General features: G+C 40.9%; 1 protein-coding gene across 2 annotated transcripts in view; it reads right to left on the bottom strand.

The window, feature by feature from the left end:
* LOC125009887 (1-phosphatidylinositol 4,5-bisphosphate phosphodiesterase gamma-1-like) overlaps positions 1–22,028 on the bottom strand; it is a 38,250-nt gene that overhangs the window by 10,533 nt on the left and 5,689 nt on the right. The window contains exons 2-19 of one of the 2 annotated variants that reach the window (XM_047588127.1): positions 15,242–15,391; positions 13,967–14,060; positions 11,049–11,096; positions 9,976–10,060; positions 9,824–9,904; positions 8,716–8,750; positions 8,437–8,509; positions 8,211–8,306; positions 8,001–8,119; positions 7,353–7,438; positions 5,609–5,729; positions 5,349–5,517; positions 5,143–5,262; positions 4,958–5,065; positions 3,691–3,875; positions 2,305–2,505; positions 1,555–1,674; positions 465–648 (exon numbers count right to left, since the gene is read on the bottom strand). In XM_047588127.1, coding sequence (XP_047444083.1) covers positions 465–648; positions 1,555–1,674; positions 2,305–2,505; positions 3,691–3,875; positions 4,958–5,065; positions 5,143–5,262; positions 5,349–5,517; positions 5,609–5,729; positions 7,353–7,438; positions 8,001–8,119; positions 8,211–8,306; positions 8,437–8,509; positions 8,716–8,750; positions 9,824–9,904; positions 9,976–10,060; positions 11,049–11,096; positions 13,967–14,060; positions 15,242–15,391 — 2,075 coding nt within the window. Of the gene's footprint in view, positions 1–464; positions 649–1,554; positions 1,675–2,304; positions 2,506–3,690; positions 3,876–4,957; positions 5,066–5,142; positions 5,263–5,348; positions 5,518–5,608; positions 5,730–7,352; positions 7,439–8,000; positions 8,120–8,210; positions 8,307–8,436; positions 8,510–8,715; positions 8,751–9,823; positions 9,905–9,975; positions 10,061–11,048; positions 11,097–13,966; positions 14,061–15,241; positions 15,392–22,028 lie in introns of those variants that run through there. The other variant, XM_047588128.1, reaches the window with a different exon arrangement.

The following is a 22,028-nucleotide window of genomic DNA, read 5'->3' as shown; positions in this document are numbered from 1 at the left end:
CTCCAAGGCAGGTTCACAGTTCAGTGCAACATTTTCAGATGTTTCCAGCAGAAAAAACTTGATGCTTTTCCAGATTAGTGGATAAATTTAGTCTAAAATTACACCTGAATGTCATCGTCGTCGTCTTCTTTGTCTACAAACCATTATATGAATCTACTGTTTTCTCTTAATAATAAAAGACAAAAAAGGTAAATTTACTAGTTTGGCATCTTTTGTTGTTGCTTTTTAAATTGAAAACAAAAAAAAATTATATTTGTTTTATTTTCTGAGTCCAAAACCAAACTGAAATGACCATAAAAACAGCACAAATCCTAAATAAATCCCATATTTTCTAATCTAAACCCACACTGAACCGTACCAGAGTCTCTTTATTAGCTGGAACTCTTCATGATGAGTTATCAGGATTTAAACAGAGGAAACGAGGAATTAAAAACCACCGAACTGATAAAACGTCCCAGACTGACCGTGGTGCCCATGCGGTCCAGAGTGTCCTCGTTGATGGGGTAGCGGAGCCTCATCTTGCGGTACAGAGGATGCTTCTCGTAGTAGCTCACCAGATCCACCAAACTCTCAAACTCGGCCGAGCTGCCGAGCATGAAGAGACGTCCCTCCTGCTGGATGCGGCAGTGTTTGATCTTCCCCTCCGCCCTAAATGAGGAAACAAAGAGAAACAAAGAGAGCACTTGTCAAGATCCGAGATCCAAGATCCAAAATCAGTTTATTGATCATCACAGGGAAATTACTTAGTCCAAGAATATTAGAAAAAAACATATATGAACAAAACATAGACGTAAGAATAAAATAAAATAAGAGGTAGAAGTAAAATTTACAATAAAATGTATCAAAGTTTAGGTTTTAAGATGTATAAAAATATATACGTCCTCATATGTGGACACAAGGATTATTTCACTGTATGTTACAGTAAATGTGGAACACAATATAAAACTGTTTATTTTAATACAGAACATTGTCGAGCAAAGACTTTAAGAATTACAAACAATGAAATCCCAACATCCTCAAACGAGCACTTGCTAATTAGTTAATTAATTATGAGGATAAACGGGTCTGAATGAAGCAGCTTCCACAAACCTTCAACTTAAACTCAAATACCTTTGTTTTTAGATTGTGTCTAATTATCCTCTTATTAGTTGTGTGTTTTTATATGTAATTAATGTCATAATTATGATTTTGTTTTTCTTTTGCTTTGTTTTTTATCTCTGCTTGACTTTTTTAGAATTTAGTCAGTTATAACTTCATCTCTTACTCAAGTTTTTTCTCATTTAGGACGATTGTTGGTTTGTTTTTGTATGAAAATGTTATTTGCCAATTTAAATGAATTTGTTAATTTTATCTGCGCCATACTTGTTGTTTTCTAAGTGTGTTTTAATATGATCCCAATATATGACTCATGGGGGATCAGAAATAAAGATTGGATCAGTCTGGATGTGCAAACTCTCCCAGGAATGTTTCAAACACTTTGATGAATGTACGCGACACGTCCAGCCCAGCGCCGCCTCGGTGTGAGCGTTATCTTGTCTTATCTGACGCTGGTACCTGAAGGAGATGGCGTAGGAGCTGTGTTCGCTCCGTTTCCGCACCAGGAACGCGCCGTCTCTGGGAACACGCATCAGCATGTGTTCGGCCTGGACCCGAGACAGACTGGAGTGGTACCACCTGGAGAACCAGAACCAGAACCACAATCAGAACCGGAACCACTCTACACCGTAAACATGTCATGAATAGTGAAATAAACCATTGAGACCAAACTCGTTTTTTGAACCAGGATGTAAACATGTTTAATGATGCTGTAAAGTTGGGCTTTTTAACATGATTTGTTCCCCTTTGGAGCCTGAAGTGACCACTTGATGAACTGCAGTTTTGTGCACTTCGGCTTCATCGCTCAGACCTGGAGGTGGTCGCCTGGTGCTACCCAACAGAAACTTACATGACCAGGGTCTGTTAACAATCATAAACTCACCTGCAGGTCTAATTACTTTTGTTTTAGCTTCGTTTTTAGATAAAGCTTCACAGTGACGACTGAAAACCTTCACAGACGAAGCTCCTTCATAATCCTGCTTTACTAGAATTCAGATTAATTTAAATATTTTCCTCTTTACAGCATGTATCTAAATTATGATAGATAAAATAATCCCTTTATTTATCCTATAGTGAGGCTACAATACTATTGGTTCTTCACAAATGACAAAGAACAAACCATTTGTATTTTATTTCAAAAGTCTGAATTATTAAAAAAAAGATGATGAATTGAGAATCTATCGTGATTGAGGGAAGTCGTCCACCCACTCTCTGCTCTCGTGTGCGTTGGGCTGCGGTACGGGGCTGCCCAGCCTCATCTCGAACTCGTTGCAGCGCAGCGGCGTGTCCCTGTAGTGGCAGATGAGGCGGTACAGGCTGTCGAACACCAGGTTGTCGGTCAGGTAGAAGCGCGTGGCGCCGGACTCCTGACGTGAATGGATCCTGCAGTGCTGGACTCGACCAGAGCGCCTTCGGGGGGAGGAAGGGAGGGTGAGTTAGGAAGGTGTGGGTGTGGATGGGATGAAGACTCGGTGCAGGGTTCAGATGCTGTATGTAAATATAAATCACGTCCTACAGATGTTTCTAATGTACTTACATCTTTGGATACCTTGATATTTTTCTCTAGTTTCGACAATTATGTTTGTAAAGAAGCTCGTGAAGTCTTTACTACTGAAGTCATTACCAGGATGATCTGATCACAAGTGGCCAACTGGATGCACTTGACACTGAGGTGGTCTGGGACGTATTAGACCTCATTTCTTTGGTGTGTGAGCACATAACGAGTCCTGGGTCACATTAAAGACCTTGCTTAGGAGTTTTTTTGCCTCTTTCTTTAATAAAAAGACTGAAGAAGTGTGTGATTGTGTTAACTTATCACCACATGCTGTGTGAATTTAACTGTATTTCCTCCATTACCAGTGTCTTTAATTCCACTTACTACCAGGGGTGGGAAAAAATATCGATGTGGCAGAATATCGCGATACTTTTTCTTCTGATACAATATCGATTTTGAATCTCTGATCATGAACAACTCCTCCCCCACCATCACCTTTTCTCTACAAGTGCAATAAACTGTAAACAAATCATTTAGATTAATATTGTTTTTTGACTCAATTCGTCCAGTGAATTATCGCCATCATCTGATGCACATATATACAACTTGTATTTTAAGATGCATTTAAAATTTGTCAGTGAACTATTGTATGTAGAACAGAGGTGTCAAACATACGGCCCAGGGGCCAAAAACTGGGCCGCCAGAGGGTCCAATCTGGCCTGTGCGATGAATTTGCAATAATTACACTGAAGATATCAGCTGAAAATATTCAATAAAAAAATATATCGCAATAATGTATCATGTCGCGACTCGGGTATCGCGATAATCTACATAATCTTTATGCAGGTCTATAAAATAACAAACGTCAAGATGAAGATCAATAAATAACAACTTAACAAGTAACTAATCAGCGGTGTGTACAAATCCATGAGAGATAGCAGCAAATGATGTTTATCTTTAACCCTGAGAACTGATATGGAGAAGTTTTAATACCAGGTGTGAATACAAGTATTTCAATGTGGCCACTTCTGATCAGATCATCCAGGTCTGGAGCCCTGAAAACCCCCTGATCTGAGATTATATCGTCAAATCCCACTGACCAGAAGGAGAGGGTGTAGTCTCCGACGAACGTCTCGCTCTCCCGGACCAGGAAGGTGCCGTCTTTGGCTCCGCCCTCGCAGTAGTCCTGCAGGAGCTTCTCGGCCACCTGGCGACCGTCGCGTCCGCCGCCCAGCTTCCCGTGGAACCAGCGCTCGGCACAGTGCTGCTCGTTGTTGTTGCACTCCTGACGGGTCACAGGGAGGTCAGACATTCGTGTTCAACAAACACCACAGATGTCAATCAATCGTTTAATCTTCCACACTGGCTTTTTCTAGTTTCTTTGTCTTCTCCTAGAGTCGACTGGTTCAATAAATCTTTATGTCAAAGTTAAATGTTTCTCTTCTTTTAACCCTTATATTGTGTTATGGTCAAATTTGACCAGTTTCCAAGTTAAAATGTGTAAAAAGGACATTTTTCTCGCTTTTATGGAGACAATGCTCCATGATATCTTCAAGAAACATTATTTTAACACAACAAAAGAATTATTCACCATTTTAGTAACATCTGTGGCGTCATGGGTCATATATGAGCTGCCAAGAATATTTGGTAGCTGCATGTTTTAGTTTCCTCTGTGGATCAAATTTGGCTCAATTTACACTGAATGAAAACAAGTGGCGTATTCACAGTTAAAAGTTCTATTAACATATACTATAGTTATATACATAACCATACTCATTTCCCATATTTCCACTCATATGTCCACTCATATATCGGTGATGCTCAGTGTCTCTGCTGCTCAACAATGAGAATTTCTTATCTTATCTTATCTTATCTTATCTTATCTTATCTTATCTTATCAATCTTATCTTATCTTATCTTATCTTATCTTATCTTATCTTATCAATCTTATCTTATCTTATCTTATCTTATCTTATCTTATCTTATCTTATCAAATACCCGTTTGAAGACGTTGGGATTTCATTGTTTCCAGTTTTATTTTGGTTACACACTAGTGACTTAAATTGTAATATACAGTGAAATAACTACTGTGTCTGGATAATTTCTTTCAAAAACTACTTCCAGTTCAAAGACGATGCTTATTTTTTTATACTTTTTAGGTCCTACTAATCTCAAATACCTAAAGATCTTAATCTTATCTTGGAGAAATTACAATGGATGTTTGGGTCTCAGGAGGTTTGATTCTACTGGGACGTAGTTTTGTAAATGGTGGACCTAAAATACACAACTACAGAACATTAGGTTTGGTTGAAACCTGATATAAATCTAGTCATTTCGTAAAATGCCTAACGAACAATACTCCACTACCTCTTTGGCTTCTTCGTCCTCCTCTTCGTCAGCTGTCTGGTAGTGAGATGTCTCCTCTGAGTAGTAAATCTTATTACTGGTCAGGACAAAATAGTGAGGCGTCCATGTCTGTAAATCACAGAGGGACATTAATCTTTCTATAACTCAGTGATATTTAGTAATAATAAAGTGGTTTGATCGCTCACGTGGTCGATGGGGTCTTCGAGGTAAAGGATGCCGTTCTTCAGGGAGTTGCTGATGTCGTTTTCAGAGTAGCTGGCTGACGACACCTCCTCATAAACCGTCCCCTCCACCAGCTTCTTGTGCTGTGACACGATCACACGGTCAAACATTCACGTGCGTCATTTGTCTCACGAAGCAGAAACATTTTCGAGCGGCCCGTCTTGTCTACCTTGATGAGGATCTTCCTGCGGAGCTGGTAGGGCGAAGGCAGCTCCTCCGCGTTGTTGTCCACCGGTTTGGTGAGCAGCAGATCTCCAAACACCTTCTTAAAGTGCGTGGCCATGTTCCTCTGCTGGACCACGCTGCAGTGGTCCTCGATGGACAGGATCACGGGATACCTGCACACATACGGCAGAGGTTACCTGGGAACCTGGAAGGTGGTGGTGGTTTGCCTGGTCGTGGGGTGAGCGTCCTCCTCCGTCTACTCACTCGGATGTGACGAAGGCGTGTTCTTTGATGGTGTGCAGCACGTCCAGGAATTTGATCTTGGAGGTCAAGGTGTGGCCGTGGTAGATGATGGGCAGGTCGTCAGGTCCGTCCCAGCAGTCCACTGAGATCCCAAGGCAGAAAGAAAGAAAGAAAGAAAGAAAGAAAGAAAGAAAGAAAGAAAGAAAGAAAGAAAGAAAGAAGTCAGTTTTACTATTCATCATATGACTGATACAGGACAGAAAATAGTCATCTGGAGTGGACGGGATGGATGTTTTTGTCATTGAATTTTTCGTTCAGACAACGATATATAAAAAAAAAAAAAAAGTTATTTGATTTTCATTTTAAAATTCAAAAATTAAAATTCAAAGAATTTTTCTTTATCAGGGTCGAGAATGGATAAAAAAAAAATGAAAAAACGGTCAATTTTCATTGTGTTTCTAAATATAAAACTAAAATTGTTAGAAGGCAGAAACAAAAAAGCGCCATTTTTTCATATTGTGCAACCGGAAGTTGCCGTTTTCAAAGTAAGAGCACGTATGAGGACGGTACCGTGTTTATGGCCAGAATGCCTAAATATATGACTTCTACCTGTGATCTCCCTAGCTAGCCCAGGCTAAAATGTCTTTTTGGAAACTCACTCTGATGGCAAAACAACTCTTGTTATCTATAGAAATGTCTGCACGCATAGTAATGTTAGCTCGTAGCTAGTAGCTAACTATTCCCTGATTATATGAAGTTATTTTTAGTTTTTACCTGAAATACGCAGCTTAGTTTTTTCTGCAGTCACGTCGTCTTCCTCCAAAAAATTTTTATTGTTTAAAAAAAACACTGTACTGATTCATGTCCATCAGCTTGTTACACAGCGCCGTCCTCATACGTGCTCTTACTTTGAAAACGGCAACTTCCGGTCGCACAATATGAAAAAAACGGGCGCGTTTTTTGTTTCTGTCTTCTATTTTATTTTTTTTTGTTTTTAGAACTATAAAAAAATCAAATATATGACTAGAATTCCTTAAAAAGTAAATCAAATAACTGCTCATTTTCATTTTTTTATTATCTTTTTCTGAACTTGAAATTCAATGACCAAAACATACACAAACCAGGATGGATAAATATAATAATAATGGGTCAGTTTCATATTTATACCAAATTAGCCATAACATTATGACCGGTTAAGTGAATACCACTGACTATCTCAATTATTAGGCACCAAGGGAACATTTTGTGCTCAGATTTGATTGATTCAAACCAGGAAAAACCATCAGGGGGAAGAGAAGGGTTTGAGCGTCTGCAGTGAACAGCACCTATCACCTTTATTTACTTGGGGACCACATGGCACCAGGAAGGGACACACCCTTGCTGTTGCCACGGTTATTATACTAGAAGCATCCACATAAATGTCAGGACCCAGGTTTCCCAGATGAATATTAAATTGGAAAGAGATTATCAATGGTATTCACGTCACAGATCAGTGAATTTACTGTGTTAATACGTTGTTCTAATAATGTTTAATACTATTTTATTTTGAAAGACAGTAGCAGTTTGTAAAGGGACAGGTGAGATTCTACCACACCTGTAGAAACAAGCCACCAACAAGTTCAGTTGTTTTATATTCACCATGAGCTTCACAGGACTGAAAATCCAAGTGTCATTATCTACAACTGATTAGTTCACCAATGAGATGAAAAACCTCCAAGAGCACCGTGAGTCTGTCCATTTTCAGGACATCGTGTGTGTCTCTTACGTTCGACGCAGCGGCAGCCCATCCTCAGACAGCGAGCGTAGGCCTCTAGAGATGATTCACTGGAAAACTGGTCACCTGTCAGGTAGCTGGAAGAGCAACGGAGCTCGTGGTTAAACATTCAAGTGGAGTTTCTGTCTTTCTGGCAGTAAAATGTTAACTTTGAGAGGGGTCACTAATCCTCACTGGTCAAAGTTGTATTTTTACCATCATTCAATATGAGAAAAACATCCTTGCTAAATGTCAAAGAGTACTTCATAGCCTCCGTGTTTTGCTAACTTCCTGCCGACATAATAAAACCTTTCTGTTCTTTTTAAAAACTCTTGTAGAGCGAGTTCCACATCCACAAATCTTCTGTGGTGGGAAGTTGCTCTGGACTCCGTCTGCTAGGAGCTGATCAGGCTAAATATCTTCCGGGCCAATCAGATCCTTTGGACGGGCTCTATGTGGTGACGCACATACGGACGTAGCCATCCACATCATCTGAGCGCGGTGTTGGAGGACCATCTAATTGCATGCAGTTATTTTTCTTTCTCTGCAAATGTCACGTAATTAAACCCAAATGGCCACACCGGGCCAATCTAAGGCCGGCTTTAGTGAGTCTGACACTTCCAAAAACATTAAAAAGCCACACAAGCAGGACATATTTACGTGTTGTGTGAAGAGGAGATCCAGTACTGAGACAGCGGCCGTTTCATGTCGTCCGCAACGACCGGTGAAAGCCGAGGGTCGCACACGGAGTTCTCTTTGGAGAACAGGAAGGTCAGGAACTAGAAGAACAGAAACGAAAAAAAAAATGAAATGGCGTATCTTCAAAGCTGGTTTCAGTTTTTGTTTTGTTGCGTCTTTGTTGTGAGTCACCTCGTCCAGCTGCAGCATCGGCTCGGGCTGCAGCCCTCCCCTCATGTAGCCCGTGAGAAACTCTCTGACGCGGCTCAGATCCGACGCCCAGGACTCCTGAGACGAACCGGACGCAGAAAAAGTGAAAACCAAGCAGATTTTTGTTTGTGCAAGAGCTTTTTTTTTTTATGTGTGTGTGTGTGTGTGTGTACGTGTTGTGCTGACGGATGCTGTATTTGCTCAGTACCTTCTGGTCCATCTGTAAAAACTTCTGGAAGTCGTAGAGGGAGATCTGACAAAGCTCTGGCCTGTCGACATTTCTGAGAACACAGCGATTTTTAGGGATGTTAAACGTCAGAGGAGCGACAGCTGAATGAGATACTAGTGAATGAGAGGGGACGCTTTAACATCTATTAAAGTATTTGAAAGAGAAACAGGTGGAGGGACGAAGGTGGAGGCTGCGAGGGCCGAACACTGAGGAAAAAGAAGAGGAAGAGGAGGAGGAGGTGAAGGTGGAGGGACTCACCGCAGAGGGAAGGAGAGCTCCAGCTGCTCAATAATCTGAGGAACAAAAGGGGAGGAGCCAGGTGACGGACAGGTGGTGCGAGGGAGCCAGGTGAAGCATAAACAGTACAGGACAAAGTGAGCGCGGTGTCGTACACGGGTGCAGGGGTGGAAAGTACGGTGCATTCAAACACTGGACGGAAAGTTCAGTTCTCAGGAAAGTTTGTTTCCCTCAGTTTCCTGACCTACGAAGCTGCCATCTTTGTTTCTACTGTGTTTTTATTCTGAAAAGCCTTGTTTTTTGGGTTTTTTTTTGCAGATTCAAAAGCAAAAAACATTTTCTACATTTTTTCAAAGTTCATTCACATTTTAGTCCCAATTACTGTGACATCTGCACTTTGATGTTGCAGCTAAACATTTTTGAAAATTGAAAATTAATTCAGCCTCGATGTTTACTGTTAAACAACGGCTGCTTAATGATGTCTGTGATTATTTATCAAACCTCACATGCTGATTGGTCGTGCATATGGAGATGCATTTAACCTCCTGAGACCAGAGCTTTTATTTGCTGTGCATTTTTAATTTCTCCAACGTATTTAAGATGAGTAGGACCTGAGACGTATAAAAACTACGCATCATCTTTGAACAGGAACTAGTAGTTTTGGAAAAAATAAACAATGTCCTCATATGTGAGATTATTTCATTATTTATGTAATAATAAAGTCACCAAATATGTGACAAAATATAAAACTGTTTATTTTAACACCTGAACTGTGCAAAGACAGAACTGAGTCCAAATGTCCTCAAACGAGTTCTTGTAGCTTGTTGTTATTGATACATTTGTAAAATTTGTGCGTTATATCAAACTAGAAACGTAAATAAGCATAAATAAATAAGTTTTCATCTCTACTACCAGTAGATGGCAGACTAAAGCGTCCACTAATAAGCTGCAATAAAACCTAAAACTTAGTGTCCACATATGAGGACGCAGGGACTCAGGAGGTTAATGCAAAATGTGGACAAGTACTAGTTCCTTCACTGTGTTACTGTTCCTCCATTTCACTTATACTCCTCTTTGTGAGTGTTTATATATAAATATATATGCATATAAGTGTGTGTGTGACACTCACGCTCCTCTGGGCATCGAACATCAGCGTCCGGTAGAGCTGAGCGAAGTTGGGGTACGACAGATCGCTCCTGGCCTCCACCTCCTGTGGAAACAGAGCAGACGTGAACAAGGCCGGACTCAGATCAAACAATATTAAAAAAACACAGTTCTCACCTGCAGCTTGTCTTTGAGAAAGCGCATGTTGGGGACTCTGTAATTGACCTGAGGAAGCAGAGTTTTCACGTCCTTCACCGTGATGCTGGGGACGAAACGAGACGAGTGGACAATCCATTAAAAATAATAATTAAACATCAACACTTGACACTGATGAGGAGATTTGAACTGGAGTTCATGTGCAGAGCTGTGGTGTGGTGGTTCGAACAGCAGCCGTCTAATGTACTGTGTGTTCATGGTTTTGAATAAGGCTGCACCACCATCACTTAGTTAGTTTAAATGCAAACAACAAAGTACATCTGTACATACAAGTGCAGTTTTTGCACCATTTTTGCATAAAATTGACTCAAAATATCAGTGGAAGTCCTAAAAGTTGACAAAAAGAACCCAATCAGACAAATCAAACAGAAATATTGTAGTTGTGCACTTATTTATTCAAGTGAATTCTTCAAATTAATAATTTTGAGTCGTTTTTGTGCTAAAAATGGACAAAAACATCTGTATTTGGACTTGATTTGCTATAGATTTGTTGCCTCCTGCTGATGTCTTTACCTCTACGCATGGTTAATTACTTGGTGATTAACAAAACACATGCAGCCGTCACAACACAACGAAGGAGGAAGGAGGCTTGAAAGGCGGCCTGGAAAGAAAGAATCTAGATCGAAGGAGAGAAGACCTTCTGGGGTCAATGGCCGCCTCCTCCCACCTCCCACCGTCTAGCTACTGTTACTATTTTCACAGGAGACGGGAAGTTGCCCTCTCCCAGCCCATCGCATCACTTCCTGCTCCTTATCGGACAGTGGCAGGCTGTTTGTGCTGGAGCGGCTTCCACCCAAACAGAAGCTTCTTAATGAGGCAGAAACACGTGAGAAACGTCCTGCGCGTGGAGGCGGCGGGATGGGGACGGGGACGGGGACGGGGACGGGGACGGGGGACGGGGACGGGGCAGGAGCGTAAAGTGCCCCCCTCTGAGCCACATCTGGCTCTGGTTCCACCTGCAGTGGGCGTCCAACGCGGGTCGCTGTGAAAAGCTAACCACTGGGTGTCGGCGTGTTTGCGGAAAGGTCGCCCACCTGCCCTCGTGGCTCCTGTCCATGACTTCAAACTGTTTCCTCAGCCACCTGCAGAGGGAGAGCAAACATGGGGGTGAAAGGTTTGTGGGTCCAGCTGAAGAGAATTCTGACAAAAATACACGTTTTCTGACAGAAGTTGACGAAGGAAGATTCTCCGACTCTGGAAAACTCATGTTTAAAAAGCTTAAAGTATGAACATCATGATAAAAGATTGAAGTCAAAGTGAATAAATTACTGTGAACGTCTCCATCAGTTCTAGTTCAATGTATATTTTTCAAAATGCACGGGCACTAATATGATAATCAGAAGAAAAGATACGATCAGAGCGGACGTTTTCAGTCAGTGGTTTGGTGTAAATAAATCCATCTGCTTTAAATAAATCCGTTCTCTCTCAGCACGTTTGCTCCGCGTGGGTTAAAAACATCAGGTTGAGGAGTTTCCAGAAGGAACGGAAATGAATAAAGGTGGAAAAATTCAGATTTTTTGTCAACACAATATAAGCTGTCGTCATTTTAATTGTTTATTAAGATTTACCAAGTGGCAGATTCTCTCCATCCATTTCATAGACACTCACTGACTTTCTAAAACAGTTGAACGCTATCGAGGCATCTCTGTAGTTAAAATTAAACACACAGTGAAGTTTTCTTCTGGTTAAATCTGGGTCCTGGCATTTGTGTGGATGTGACTTTGATGAACACTGATGCAGACCATGTACAACCACACCGCAACTCCAAGAGGAGGGAGGGGATGGGGGCTTTCCTGGCATCCTGGTGCCATGTGTTCCCCAGAAATGCACTTGGACTAACGGAGTCTCATTTAGTTTATTGGTCTAAAATATACAGAGACAATGCACATGCATAAACATTTCTCCCCCCCCTCCTCTTAAATAGTGGCTTTGCATTGACGTCACTGCCACCTGGGGCCAGAATTTTGGAAAATTTAGACCGGACCACCTTCGTCCATCGCCCCGTGGTCCGGTTCTGATGTGTCCCTTGTTGGACGGGCGTCTACAGCTACACAGTCCAACGCAAAACTAACTGAGTTTGTTCACCACCACGAGATGAATCCTCATTTGTCCAGTTTTCCTGCTTCTAACGTGAACTGAAAGGAAAGCAATGTCCAGACACCAGATTATCCGGTGGTCATAATGTTATGGCCGATCGGTTAAGCTTCAGCGGTTTTCCACTAACACCTTCATATCCGGGCTCATCCCGTCACAGCTCGTGTTTTCCTGCGATACCTTCGTCTTCCTGAACAAAGCGAGCCTGTATTTTTAACTCCCAGCTCAGCCGATGCCTCTTCTCCTCTGACAGTTTACACGACTTCCTAAACAGACAGAATTAGCCGTTTCGTTTCCTGCGACCGTTTTCCAAACATAAACCGCTCACATTACGGGGACAACGAAACTGTGTCCCGCCGCCACACAGCCGCCCTCTGTTCTCCCGCTTCCACCCGCGGAAGCCGAGGAAACGGCCTCCGCTCGGTCGTCTCCAGTAAATATTTTCATCCCAGGACTAATATTTGTCCTCTGCTCCGTCCCGTCCGGGTCTCTGCGTCCACATGTCACTTTATCCCACGTTAAAGAGCCGTAATGACTTCAGCGACACCTTTTTTTTTACTTCACTGCACTGGATTTAATTTAATGTTTACGCTTTTAACGGATGAGTTTAGTGGATTAACCGTTAATGAAACAGATAAATATCACAGACTTCATTTTGAAAGAGATCAGATAAATAAAAGTTGATTTAATCGTCTCTTAGCTCACGTCATCAGGAGCCCTGGACTCTTTCAGTGTATAAAGACCAGACACTGTTAAAACTAAGGGTTTTTTCCACGGTCACAGTAGCTGCCTTCACGTACAGATGCCAAAACAAAAGAGAGGGATGAAAATCTAGGATGTAAACCATCAACACACTTCACTACACACCACGAAAACATAAATAAAACCGTTTCGATTTGACTACGGTTGTTTATGAGCGGATACACAAATATTCATCCCGGCTTTACTCTGTCTTACACGGGAAAATCCCCGTCCACGCTCCGTCTCTGTCATTTATCTACTCTGAACCTTTAGTTAAAGCACAAATCTCCTACAATCAGTGTTTAAGTGTGTTTAAAGATGCTCATGTTGCTCCGTTAACTGTAGCTTAATGCTAACTTCCTAAAGCTAATGTACTGCCATGCAATATGTGAGAAACACTGGCATCGTTAGGCCTAAAATACCCTTAATTATATATGATCACTTAAATATGATCATGTCCGTTTCCCTTCACCTCTTCAGTGCGTCCTTATCAAATCCATTCAACTCATTAATATTAATTTAATTCAAGTAATTAAGTCATATTTGTCAGGGCTTCAAACTGCAACCACGTGTATAATCTGTGCAACTTATTTGCAACAATATTTGAGAGCAAACAATTATTGTGTTGAGAGTAAAAGTCAGTTTTTAATAGTTACTGATGGAACTTGTGTTTGTTGTTGCGCTACATTTGCTCACATCCTGGAGGGGGCTAAGCTGTGCACTTCTTCTGTTTACGTCCACTATTCGTTATATTTTTATCTCAGATTTGGTCTCCACCAACCTCAGGCTAAATATACGTCTTTTTACCTGCTTCTTCCTGCTAAATTAGTCCGTGTGACATGTGGCACGGGAAAGAAAACAGCAGCAACAGAGAAAACTGAGGCAGAAGGAAAAGGATTCTCTCAAAGATCAGATGGAAAGTCGACTGTTTTTGATGGATCCGATCAGATATAATCAGACACACATAGAGTTCAGTGGTAACAGCAGCCATGAGCCATGAGGATGATTCTGATCCGACTTCCTGCCTTGTGTTTCTGTCCCTCCCAGTGATGATACGATATATTCCCAGAGAAATAAAACGTCCTTTTCCTCCACTTGTGCATCGAGTGCCGCTCACCTGTCAGTCTGCTGTGGAGCTGGAGCTTTCTGTGTGTCCATCATCAGCCAGTTGAGTCCTGTGATCCACATGTTGACCTCCTCCTCGCTGAACGCTGCACAGACATTTAATCTGTTATTTAGCTGCTTGAATATTTAAAAAGGACAAAGTCTTCAAAATCAAATGGCGTCGAAATAAAGTGGAAGCTGGTTTGAGTTTACAGGAAATATATGATCCTGATTTATCTTATTTTATCTTTTGACTAAAACCTATAAAACGTGTAGATATACACATTATACATCAGCATCTTCTGATTTTAAATGGGAGTCAAAGGATTCGTTTATAATCAGACTCATGATAAATTTGAGTAGAGAATAAAGTTCAATTCTTGCAGACGTGTGAATTGTTTTAATTTATGTCGAGCTCCTTTATTATTCTTTTTTTCTTGCATTTTTATTTATTTTTATCTTTAATATCTTTATTTTAACACATCAAACTTTAACAACAAACTTTTTTCTCATGCACATATTAAATATGTTATATTTACCCACTGTACAACTACTCACTTGTTGTTTTTTGTGCAGAATGTGAACAGTTTAAATGTTATTGTACAACTAAAGACTGTCTACAAATGTTAAAAGGTGCTTTTGCACAATAAAAAGTGAAAAGTTAAATGCATTTTTGTCCTAACTTGTTGTTCAATGGTACATTTTAAAAGTATTTAACTATTGTAGATAGTATATGTAAATACATGTTGTACCTTTAACATATATACTTTTATATAGTTTCTCTTGTTTTGCCTAATTCAGTTTTTCTTTCTTTGTTTTTTGCTGTTGCTCCCTGTGTCTGTAACACATTCATTTCTTCAGGGGGATAAATAAAGTCTTATCTCATCTTTGTGGGTAAAAGTTGAAGTTGTGTTCCTCCTGAAAGGAACAAACCTGATGTCGTTAGTTTGATGTGTTAACTTGTTTCTCTGATCAAGTTTAACAAATATTCACTTTTAAAATGCTTGTTCCTGTGGATTTTAGCTGGTTCTTTATAATCCAACCTCTCAAAACTCTGATTTATCGCACTTTTTGTCTGTATGTAGACGTAATGTGAGCGTAATGGACGTCAGCGATGATGAAAATCTCAAACCTTTGAGTTCCTTTAAGAGGAATAAAGCTGAGAATCAGACCAAATTAAAGAAAGATGTTTGGTATTTAACCTTTATCCTCAGCGGTGGACTGAGAAAACACACTGGGAATAAACCGAACACACACACACACTGATGCAGTAGATACGTATACTGACCGGCCACGCTGAGAGTCCGGAGGCGAAACTCGAGGCCGTAGAGCACGATGAAGCAGTGGGCGGAGTCCAGCTTACGAGCCTCCTCCGGGTAGCGCTCGAAATCACGGGAGCCCTTCCCCAACCGCAGCTCCCTGATCTCCCGAATGTCGACTGGAGGGAGGGAGGGAAGGGAGGGAAGGGGGGAGGAAGGAAGGATAGTGTTGCATGAACACAAATATGCACAACTGTAAATCACACTTTGGCACGTTGTTCGCTTTCCTGACAAACTCCCAGAAATCTGCTGCCGGAGAGTCGAACAAATGACCAACTGTGTGTGTGTGCGTGTGTGTGTGTGTGTGTGTGTGTGTGTGTGTGTGTGTGAGAGTGAGAAAGAGTGAGGCCAAAAAAAAAAAAAAAAAAGCCAAATATTTCAGCTGTCCGCGGCAGGACGCTAGAAAACATCTTCGGCTGAACGTACGAACGAGGAGCAGATGAACTGAATCTGTACGAATCCAGCTGCAGTTTAGATTCATGTTTTTTTACTGGACTCCTTCCACATTATTTAAAATCTGACTGTAGACTCATGCAAATCTGAGGAAAAGGTCATTTAATTCGTGTTTTATGGCCCCGTGACAAAGTCCAACAATCCTGGGCCAATATTTCTGATAATAAATATGTATCTAAGACTATTTGTTTTGGGTGATTATTGAAGCTCTGACAGGACACGAATAACATGTTAGTTTGATGAAAGAAAGAAGAAAAACGGGGTAAATACTTAAATTTCTTACAGTGTTTCTAGTGGAGAGATGAAATTCTGTAGTTAGTGTGGAAACAGACGTGTCTGTGATACTTCTTACTACCCACTTTGTTTTATTACTATTATTTTTAGTCTTTTTAGTATTTGTTAACTAAACGTCTCTTTTATCGCAGCACTTGTTTCATTGTATCTTTCATGTCCGTTTTCATTTTTTTTGAATATTTTTTTTAATTATCTTTTTTATTAATCATCAGGTTTTTGTCAAACGAACATTAGACATAGAACATTAGCCTCAGAGATAAGATGTGATTTATATGAACTATTTTCACTGTGAAGATTTTCCACACTACACCACAAAAAAAAAATGCATTACATGGTTTGGATTTGACTGAGTGAATAAACACATATTCATGTGTTTTATACGAGAACATTCTGTCCATCCTCTGTCTCTGTCACTTGTCTACTTTGAATCTTTAGTTAAGACACAAATGTCTCCAAAGACCTTAAATACGAAATCGTAGCATAATGGGAACTTCCTAAAACTAGTGTATCAGCATGCAATACTTGAAGAATATAGAGAAATGTTTGTGCAAACACTGTTGTCCTTAAGCCCCATAAAAAAAAGTGCTGAGAAATTCAATAGAAAACGTCCCTATAATGAGTTTAAATAAACAGTTCTATATGATCATAAATCTATTTTTAACCTTGTATGGAAGTACCTTTCATGTCTATTTTCTTTTATTTTTTATTGTCTTCATAATTTTGTATTTTATTTTATTGTTTATCCTCATTAATGCAGCTTGTGTAGTTGTGGTAGTTGCACTGATTTGTAGAGATGTTGCAGCGCTGCAGTAAAATGTGATAAGTATAAGTTTCTAATTTGCACTTTTGCAAAAAACAAATATATCGGTTCAAAAAAGAAGTTTTCGTCATGTGATGAACAGTTAGATGGACGTAATTCCACTACAAAAACAGCATCACTAGAAAGAAGCAAAATATTCTTATATTCAATCAAATCATCTTGTATTAAGAAAAAAAAAAACTTCTTTTGCTTGACATTAATTCTTAAAGGATTTTTCGCTGTCTTGAAATTCCTTTTTTTGCAGAGAAACATTCTGAATAAAAGTCCTAATGTTCACATGTGGCAGGTTTTCTTCCTCCGTGCATCTCGTAAAGAGTGAAGGGTTAACGGAGAAGAAGTCGGTCGACTGTCCGCAGAGTATGATGTAACCTCTGGACTCTGACTCCGACACACCCACAAAGAAAACCCCGGCTTATTGACATAGCAGATGCCTTGTGCGAACACACATAAACACATAACACACACGCACACACACACACACACACACTGTGTGGCGACCACACGCTCCAACTTGAACGTCACTTTTACGAGCCCTGCTCTCTATTTTCTCCCACTGAGGAGCTTCTGACGAATAAAAAGTAGAAACGGAACGCATGCTTCGTCCTTTCTGACGTAAAAACGTTCCTCTAGGTTCAACAGGTGAGACACACGGGAGGAGGAAAAGGGAAAGGACCGCGTTGTGGCTCTACATCGGAGCGAAGCTGTAAACGATCCTCCCGCGAGGAGAAGTCTGGTTCCTATCTGAGCGTCCCGCATGTGGACGAGACGAAGAGAAGAACGTCTGGCACGGGATTAAGAGAGAAGCTGGTTTCTGCACAAATGGAAACGGGGTTCGGCAATGAGTCCTAATCAAGAGAAAAAACCTGCTGTAGTTCTAACAATCAGCCTCCTGAAAAGGTTCATGAATATTAAAGAGAACTCATTCACGCTTCACGGATACATACACTCCACGCCACGTTGTGTAATTTATTACCGTGCTTTAGCGCTCGAGGCAAACACCGAGCATCTGTGAGCATCTGTGGTTGTAGTTTTGATAGTTTGTGCTGCAACATGAGCACCAGAGCTCCAGCAGATTCAGGATTTGTTTTTCTGCTTCGTTTATACCCATTGTCCTCATAAATGGACGCCTTTATCTGCCATCTCTTGGTAGCAAAGGGTCAATACACTAGTCGCTGTGAAAACTGATACCATGATAGCGGGTGTTTGAGAGAAATCTTCATTTTATTCTTATTTTTATGGTTGAAACTCAGCTGTTTATGCATATTAACTTTTCTAGTTTGATATCATACGCAGATTCCATCAGTGGTAACTAGCTACAGCGTTGCTAATTAGTAAGTACAAGTTTGAGGACATTAGCATTAAACGTCCTGCTCAAAGATGAAGCTGGTCAAGTCAAATGTCAAATAGTGGTTTTTCATCTTCATCTCATAATAAACTTTAAAATCCACAAATCCGCGATCTAGAATGAATAAGGCGAGCTCTGTACGGTGGTTTCCTAGCGTCCTAGCCTCCCAGCTAACAGGAGATGTGCAGTTTCATTTTTTAATCGATGAACACAAACTACTGAGAGACAAAACCCACAAATTCTGGGATTTAACCCAACAATTAGCTTGGTAGCTTGTATATGCATTTTCTGATTTGCTGCCACTACGCTGCACTGTCTGACTGTACTTGACGAAATGAACCCTTCTTGATTAAGGTTAGAACATTTCTATTCATAAAAGCGTGACAATATTGTCCACGTCACAGACCGCTAGCTCTTCAGACAGTTTGTGACAATACAATGTTATCCTGGGAAACTTCTGGACCTGGTATTCATTCATCCACTCATGTGGAGGTTACTTAGACATGTAGCACCCACCTAGACCAGACCAGGGACCCCCACCCCATAGCAACGACACTCAATGATGGCGGCAGGATGCAGCATCACACAGACACAACAACACTTCAGGAACAACTCAAAAAACATGAAGAACAGCACAAGGTGTTGACCATTTATAGGCGCCTTTCAAAACACCCAAGGACAGGTAGAGTCGGGCGTCATCCGCATAGCGACGTATGTCGTGAAGACGTATTTGAGAGCAGATTCCTCACATGAGGAGGTGGAGGTGGTCTGTATCGATCGTGACCTCATTCTTTTAGCAACACACAACAAGTCCTGGGTCACATTAAGCTGACGGCCTCTTGAATAAGCTGAGTTTTAACAGATTCATTCAAAAAATAAATAAAATAAAACAAACTAAATGCACAGCCGCTATTGTGAAAGATGGTCTTTCAGTATATTTTCCTTGTCTCTCTCCATCTTGGCTTTCTATCAACACTAAAACATTGTCCTGGATCCAGAGAGTGTAAATCTGAAATCTTTGTGGTGTTTATGGGGATAAAACTTGAACTATAGTAAATTATACAACAGAAAATATATGTGTGTGTAGACTGTTGTGTCTATATTTAACAAGCTGAGGAAGTTCTTTCACCTGCATATAAAACCATGTGTTGTAATAGTCCTGGAATCAAACCGTTTCCAACAATCTCCAGGACTGATAAAGATTTAAAGGTACCAAGTGCTTCATAGTCGAAAGTTGAGTCATTTCCTCCAAAACCAATCTAACCTGCACTTAGTTTTTTATTTTTTTTTTTTTTCTGGTCTCACCCTTTTATTATTTCCTGCCATTTAGTTTGGACGTTGGACAATAAGGAGCACGGCTCGCCAAACGTCACACTTCGTTCACCGTGACTGCTAACACCCTACAACTCGCACACAAAAGACCGCGGCCTTTTAATCCTGTAAACATGTAAACCGCCTCGGCCCGACGTAAACTGAACAGGAAGGGTGAGGTGAGGGGAGGGAAACTTGAAGGTCAGCTGGAGCGACTTCACAGGATGAGATACTGTCAACACAAAACACTCCGCTATGAGACATCGCCGTCCGTCTCCGTTTTAAATCCGGGACGTCGTCTGCGGACGTAGCTCTGTGTGCACTGCTGACCTGAAACCACCAGCCGCTGATAATTGTAGTCAACTTCCAGAGAAACAAACTGTTCCTGGTACAGCTGGTGAAATCACTCCCTTCCAGATGGCACAGTTTACAGCGAGCTGAGGAATTGTGAAGGACGGGGGAGAGAGGGGAAGGAGGTCAGGTTACGAAAATGGACAAATGGATAAACGGAGGGGATTCTGTCTGAGAGGCCTGGCCGAAGGATGGATTTCAAATCTATTAGTTTCCGCACTGTACAACAAAACTACTTATGCTTTAAAATGCTGATACATGCAAACGTGAACATACATCACAACTGGACCAAACAAAGGCAGTCAAATTAAATTTTTCGATTTTAATCTACTGATATGTCTAAACTTTTTCCCTGCAAAACCCGACAGTTCATTTTTATTCTAGCCCTCTCGTGACCAAAACTAAAAGTTGCTTTGCAGTAAACACACGAATACACGAAGCTTCAGGAATGTTGACGGTCACTCAGTGCTCGCAATTTTGCACAAGTTTAATCCGTGATATAATAGAACAGCCCCCCCCATACATTTGTCATGAAGGCAGAAATAAGCTATAGAGAACATTTGTTTAAAATGGAGGTCGATGCAGATTGATTTAGGGTCAGGGTCTCAAAGGCCACTTGAGAAATAGCAATTTTAGCCTCTTTTGAAAGCTTCAGTTTTTTGAGTCTTAGAGAGAAGCTGCTACCTCAAAATATTTTATGTCATCTGAAGACTGTAACAAACCTGACGCCTTGTGCAGACAAAATAATTTGTGAAGGCTCAGTTGCTGGGATCTGAGGTAAAAATGAGATCAAACCACTGCTCGTCTTTACGGCAAATAAATCATCAATGTGCTGTGGTCCACACTAGGGCTGATCAAAGCGCCAACTCCAACGGTAGTAACCAGATGGAAAAGCAACACAGATTTTGGTGCCACTGAATTTTTAATAAGCGCCTCCTTTAGCTCTATTGCTGTGCATGGATGGAAGTGAACCTTGGAAATGCCTGAAACGGTCAAAAGTTATAACTATACTTCACCCCAAAAGACGCAGACTCAGCAACCTGCAACAAGTGCTGGAAAGACACATGGCATTTTCTTTAAAAAAGCTGAGAAATGTAGCGTCCCATCCCTAGTACCTTTTGCCCACTTTTACATACTTCCAAGAGATTGTTTTACTACTACTATTTTATATTTTTACACGAGGTACTGTCATAGACCGTGGGATGCATTTTGGGACAGATGAGATCAAAAGCAAGCCGTCCACTGGTGTCTGATAACGTGGTCACTGTGTCAGATTCTTCCTGTGATTTGGCCGAAACAGACAATGCTTCTGTTGGTTCTCATGACCTGTCTGAAGTGTTTGGGACAAATGTTCCATTACCGGGAAATAAAAATAGACTTTGTTTGACTGAGTGCATGACATGTCCTTCAGCCTTTTTTTTGTCAAATCACGGGGGAAGTCATTCCTGTTTATTATTGGTTGTCTTGAAGCGTCAGAGATGCAATATTTGCCGTTTTCAGCTCCTCGTCTTTTGGCTATTTTCACCCTGACAGCCTGAACCAGCTTAGTGGAGGTAAAGGGAATAAAAGAATTACTTTGGGAGCTTAACCGTTTATAAAAAAAACAAAAAAAAAACAAAAACAGAAAAATATTTTAAGCCATTACGATTAACTGTAATCAGGCATTAAATTATCTCAGGCATCCAGCGCCTCATTTGAGCTCCATCATGTCTCCACTTCCTGCCGAAGACGCTGGGCCTTTTGTTTTTAGTCCTTCAATCTGAAACAGGAAGTGAGACACTCCCTGATAACTCCACACTTCCTGTGCCTCAGGATTTAATACCTCCACTGTTTGCCAAGGCGCTCATCTCAAAGAAAAACACCGAATCCCAGCCTGTTTATGTGTGTGTATGTGTGTGCAGCAAAGCAGCTTTATTTTAAAGCAAAGAAAAACTATTAGGCAACAAAACATGGGAAGGAAAAGTAGGAGGGGGTGGGAGGGGGTGAAGGGTCAGTCAGATAAATATGAGTGATAAAAACAAAAGACCACAGCAGTAGATGAATGACCTCCACACTCAAAAGGAAAGTGAAAGAAAACAGAGCCAGGACCTGAAATGGGAGGTCAGCGAAAAACTACGAAAAGGAGACGGGTGTTTAGGTGAATGTGTGGGGGCAGGAAAGTGGGAAAGGACAGCTGGAGGAG

The sequence above is a fragment of the Mugil cephalus genome, chromosome 6, assembly GCF_022458985.1.
Source record: "Mugil cephalus isolate CIBA_MC_2020 chromosome 6, CIBA_Mcephalus_1.1, whole genome shotgun sequence".
Taxonomy (NCBI): Eukaryota; Metazoa; Chordata; class Actinopteri; order Mugiliformes; family Mugilidae; genus Mugil; species Mugil cephalus.
This window is presented reverse-complemented; position numbering and strand designations above follow the sequence as displayed.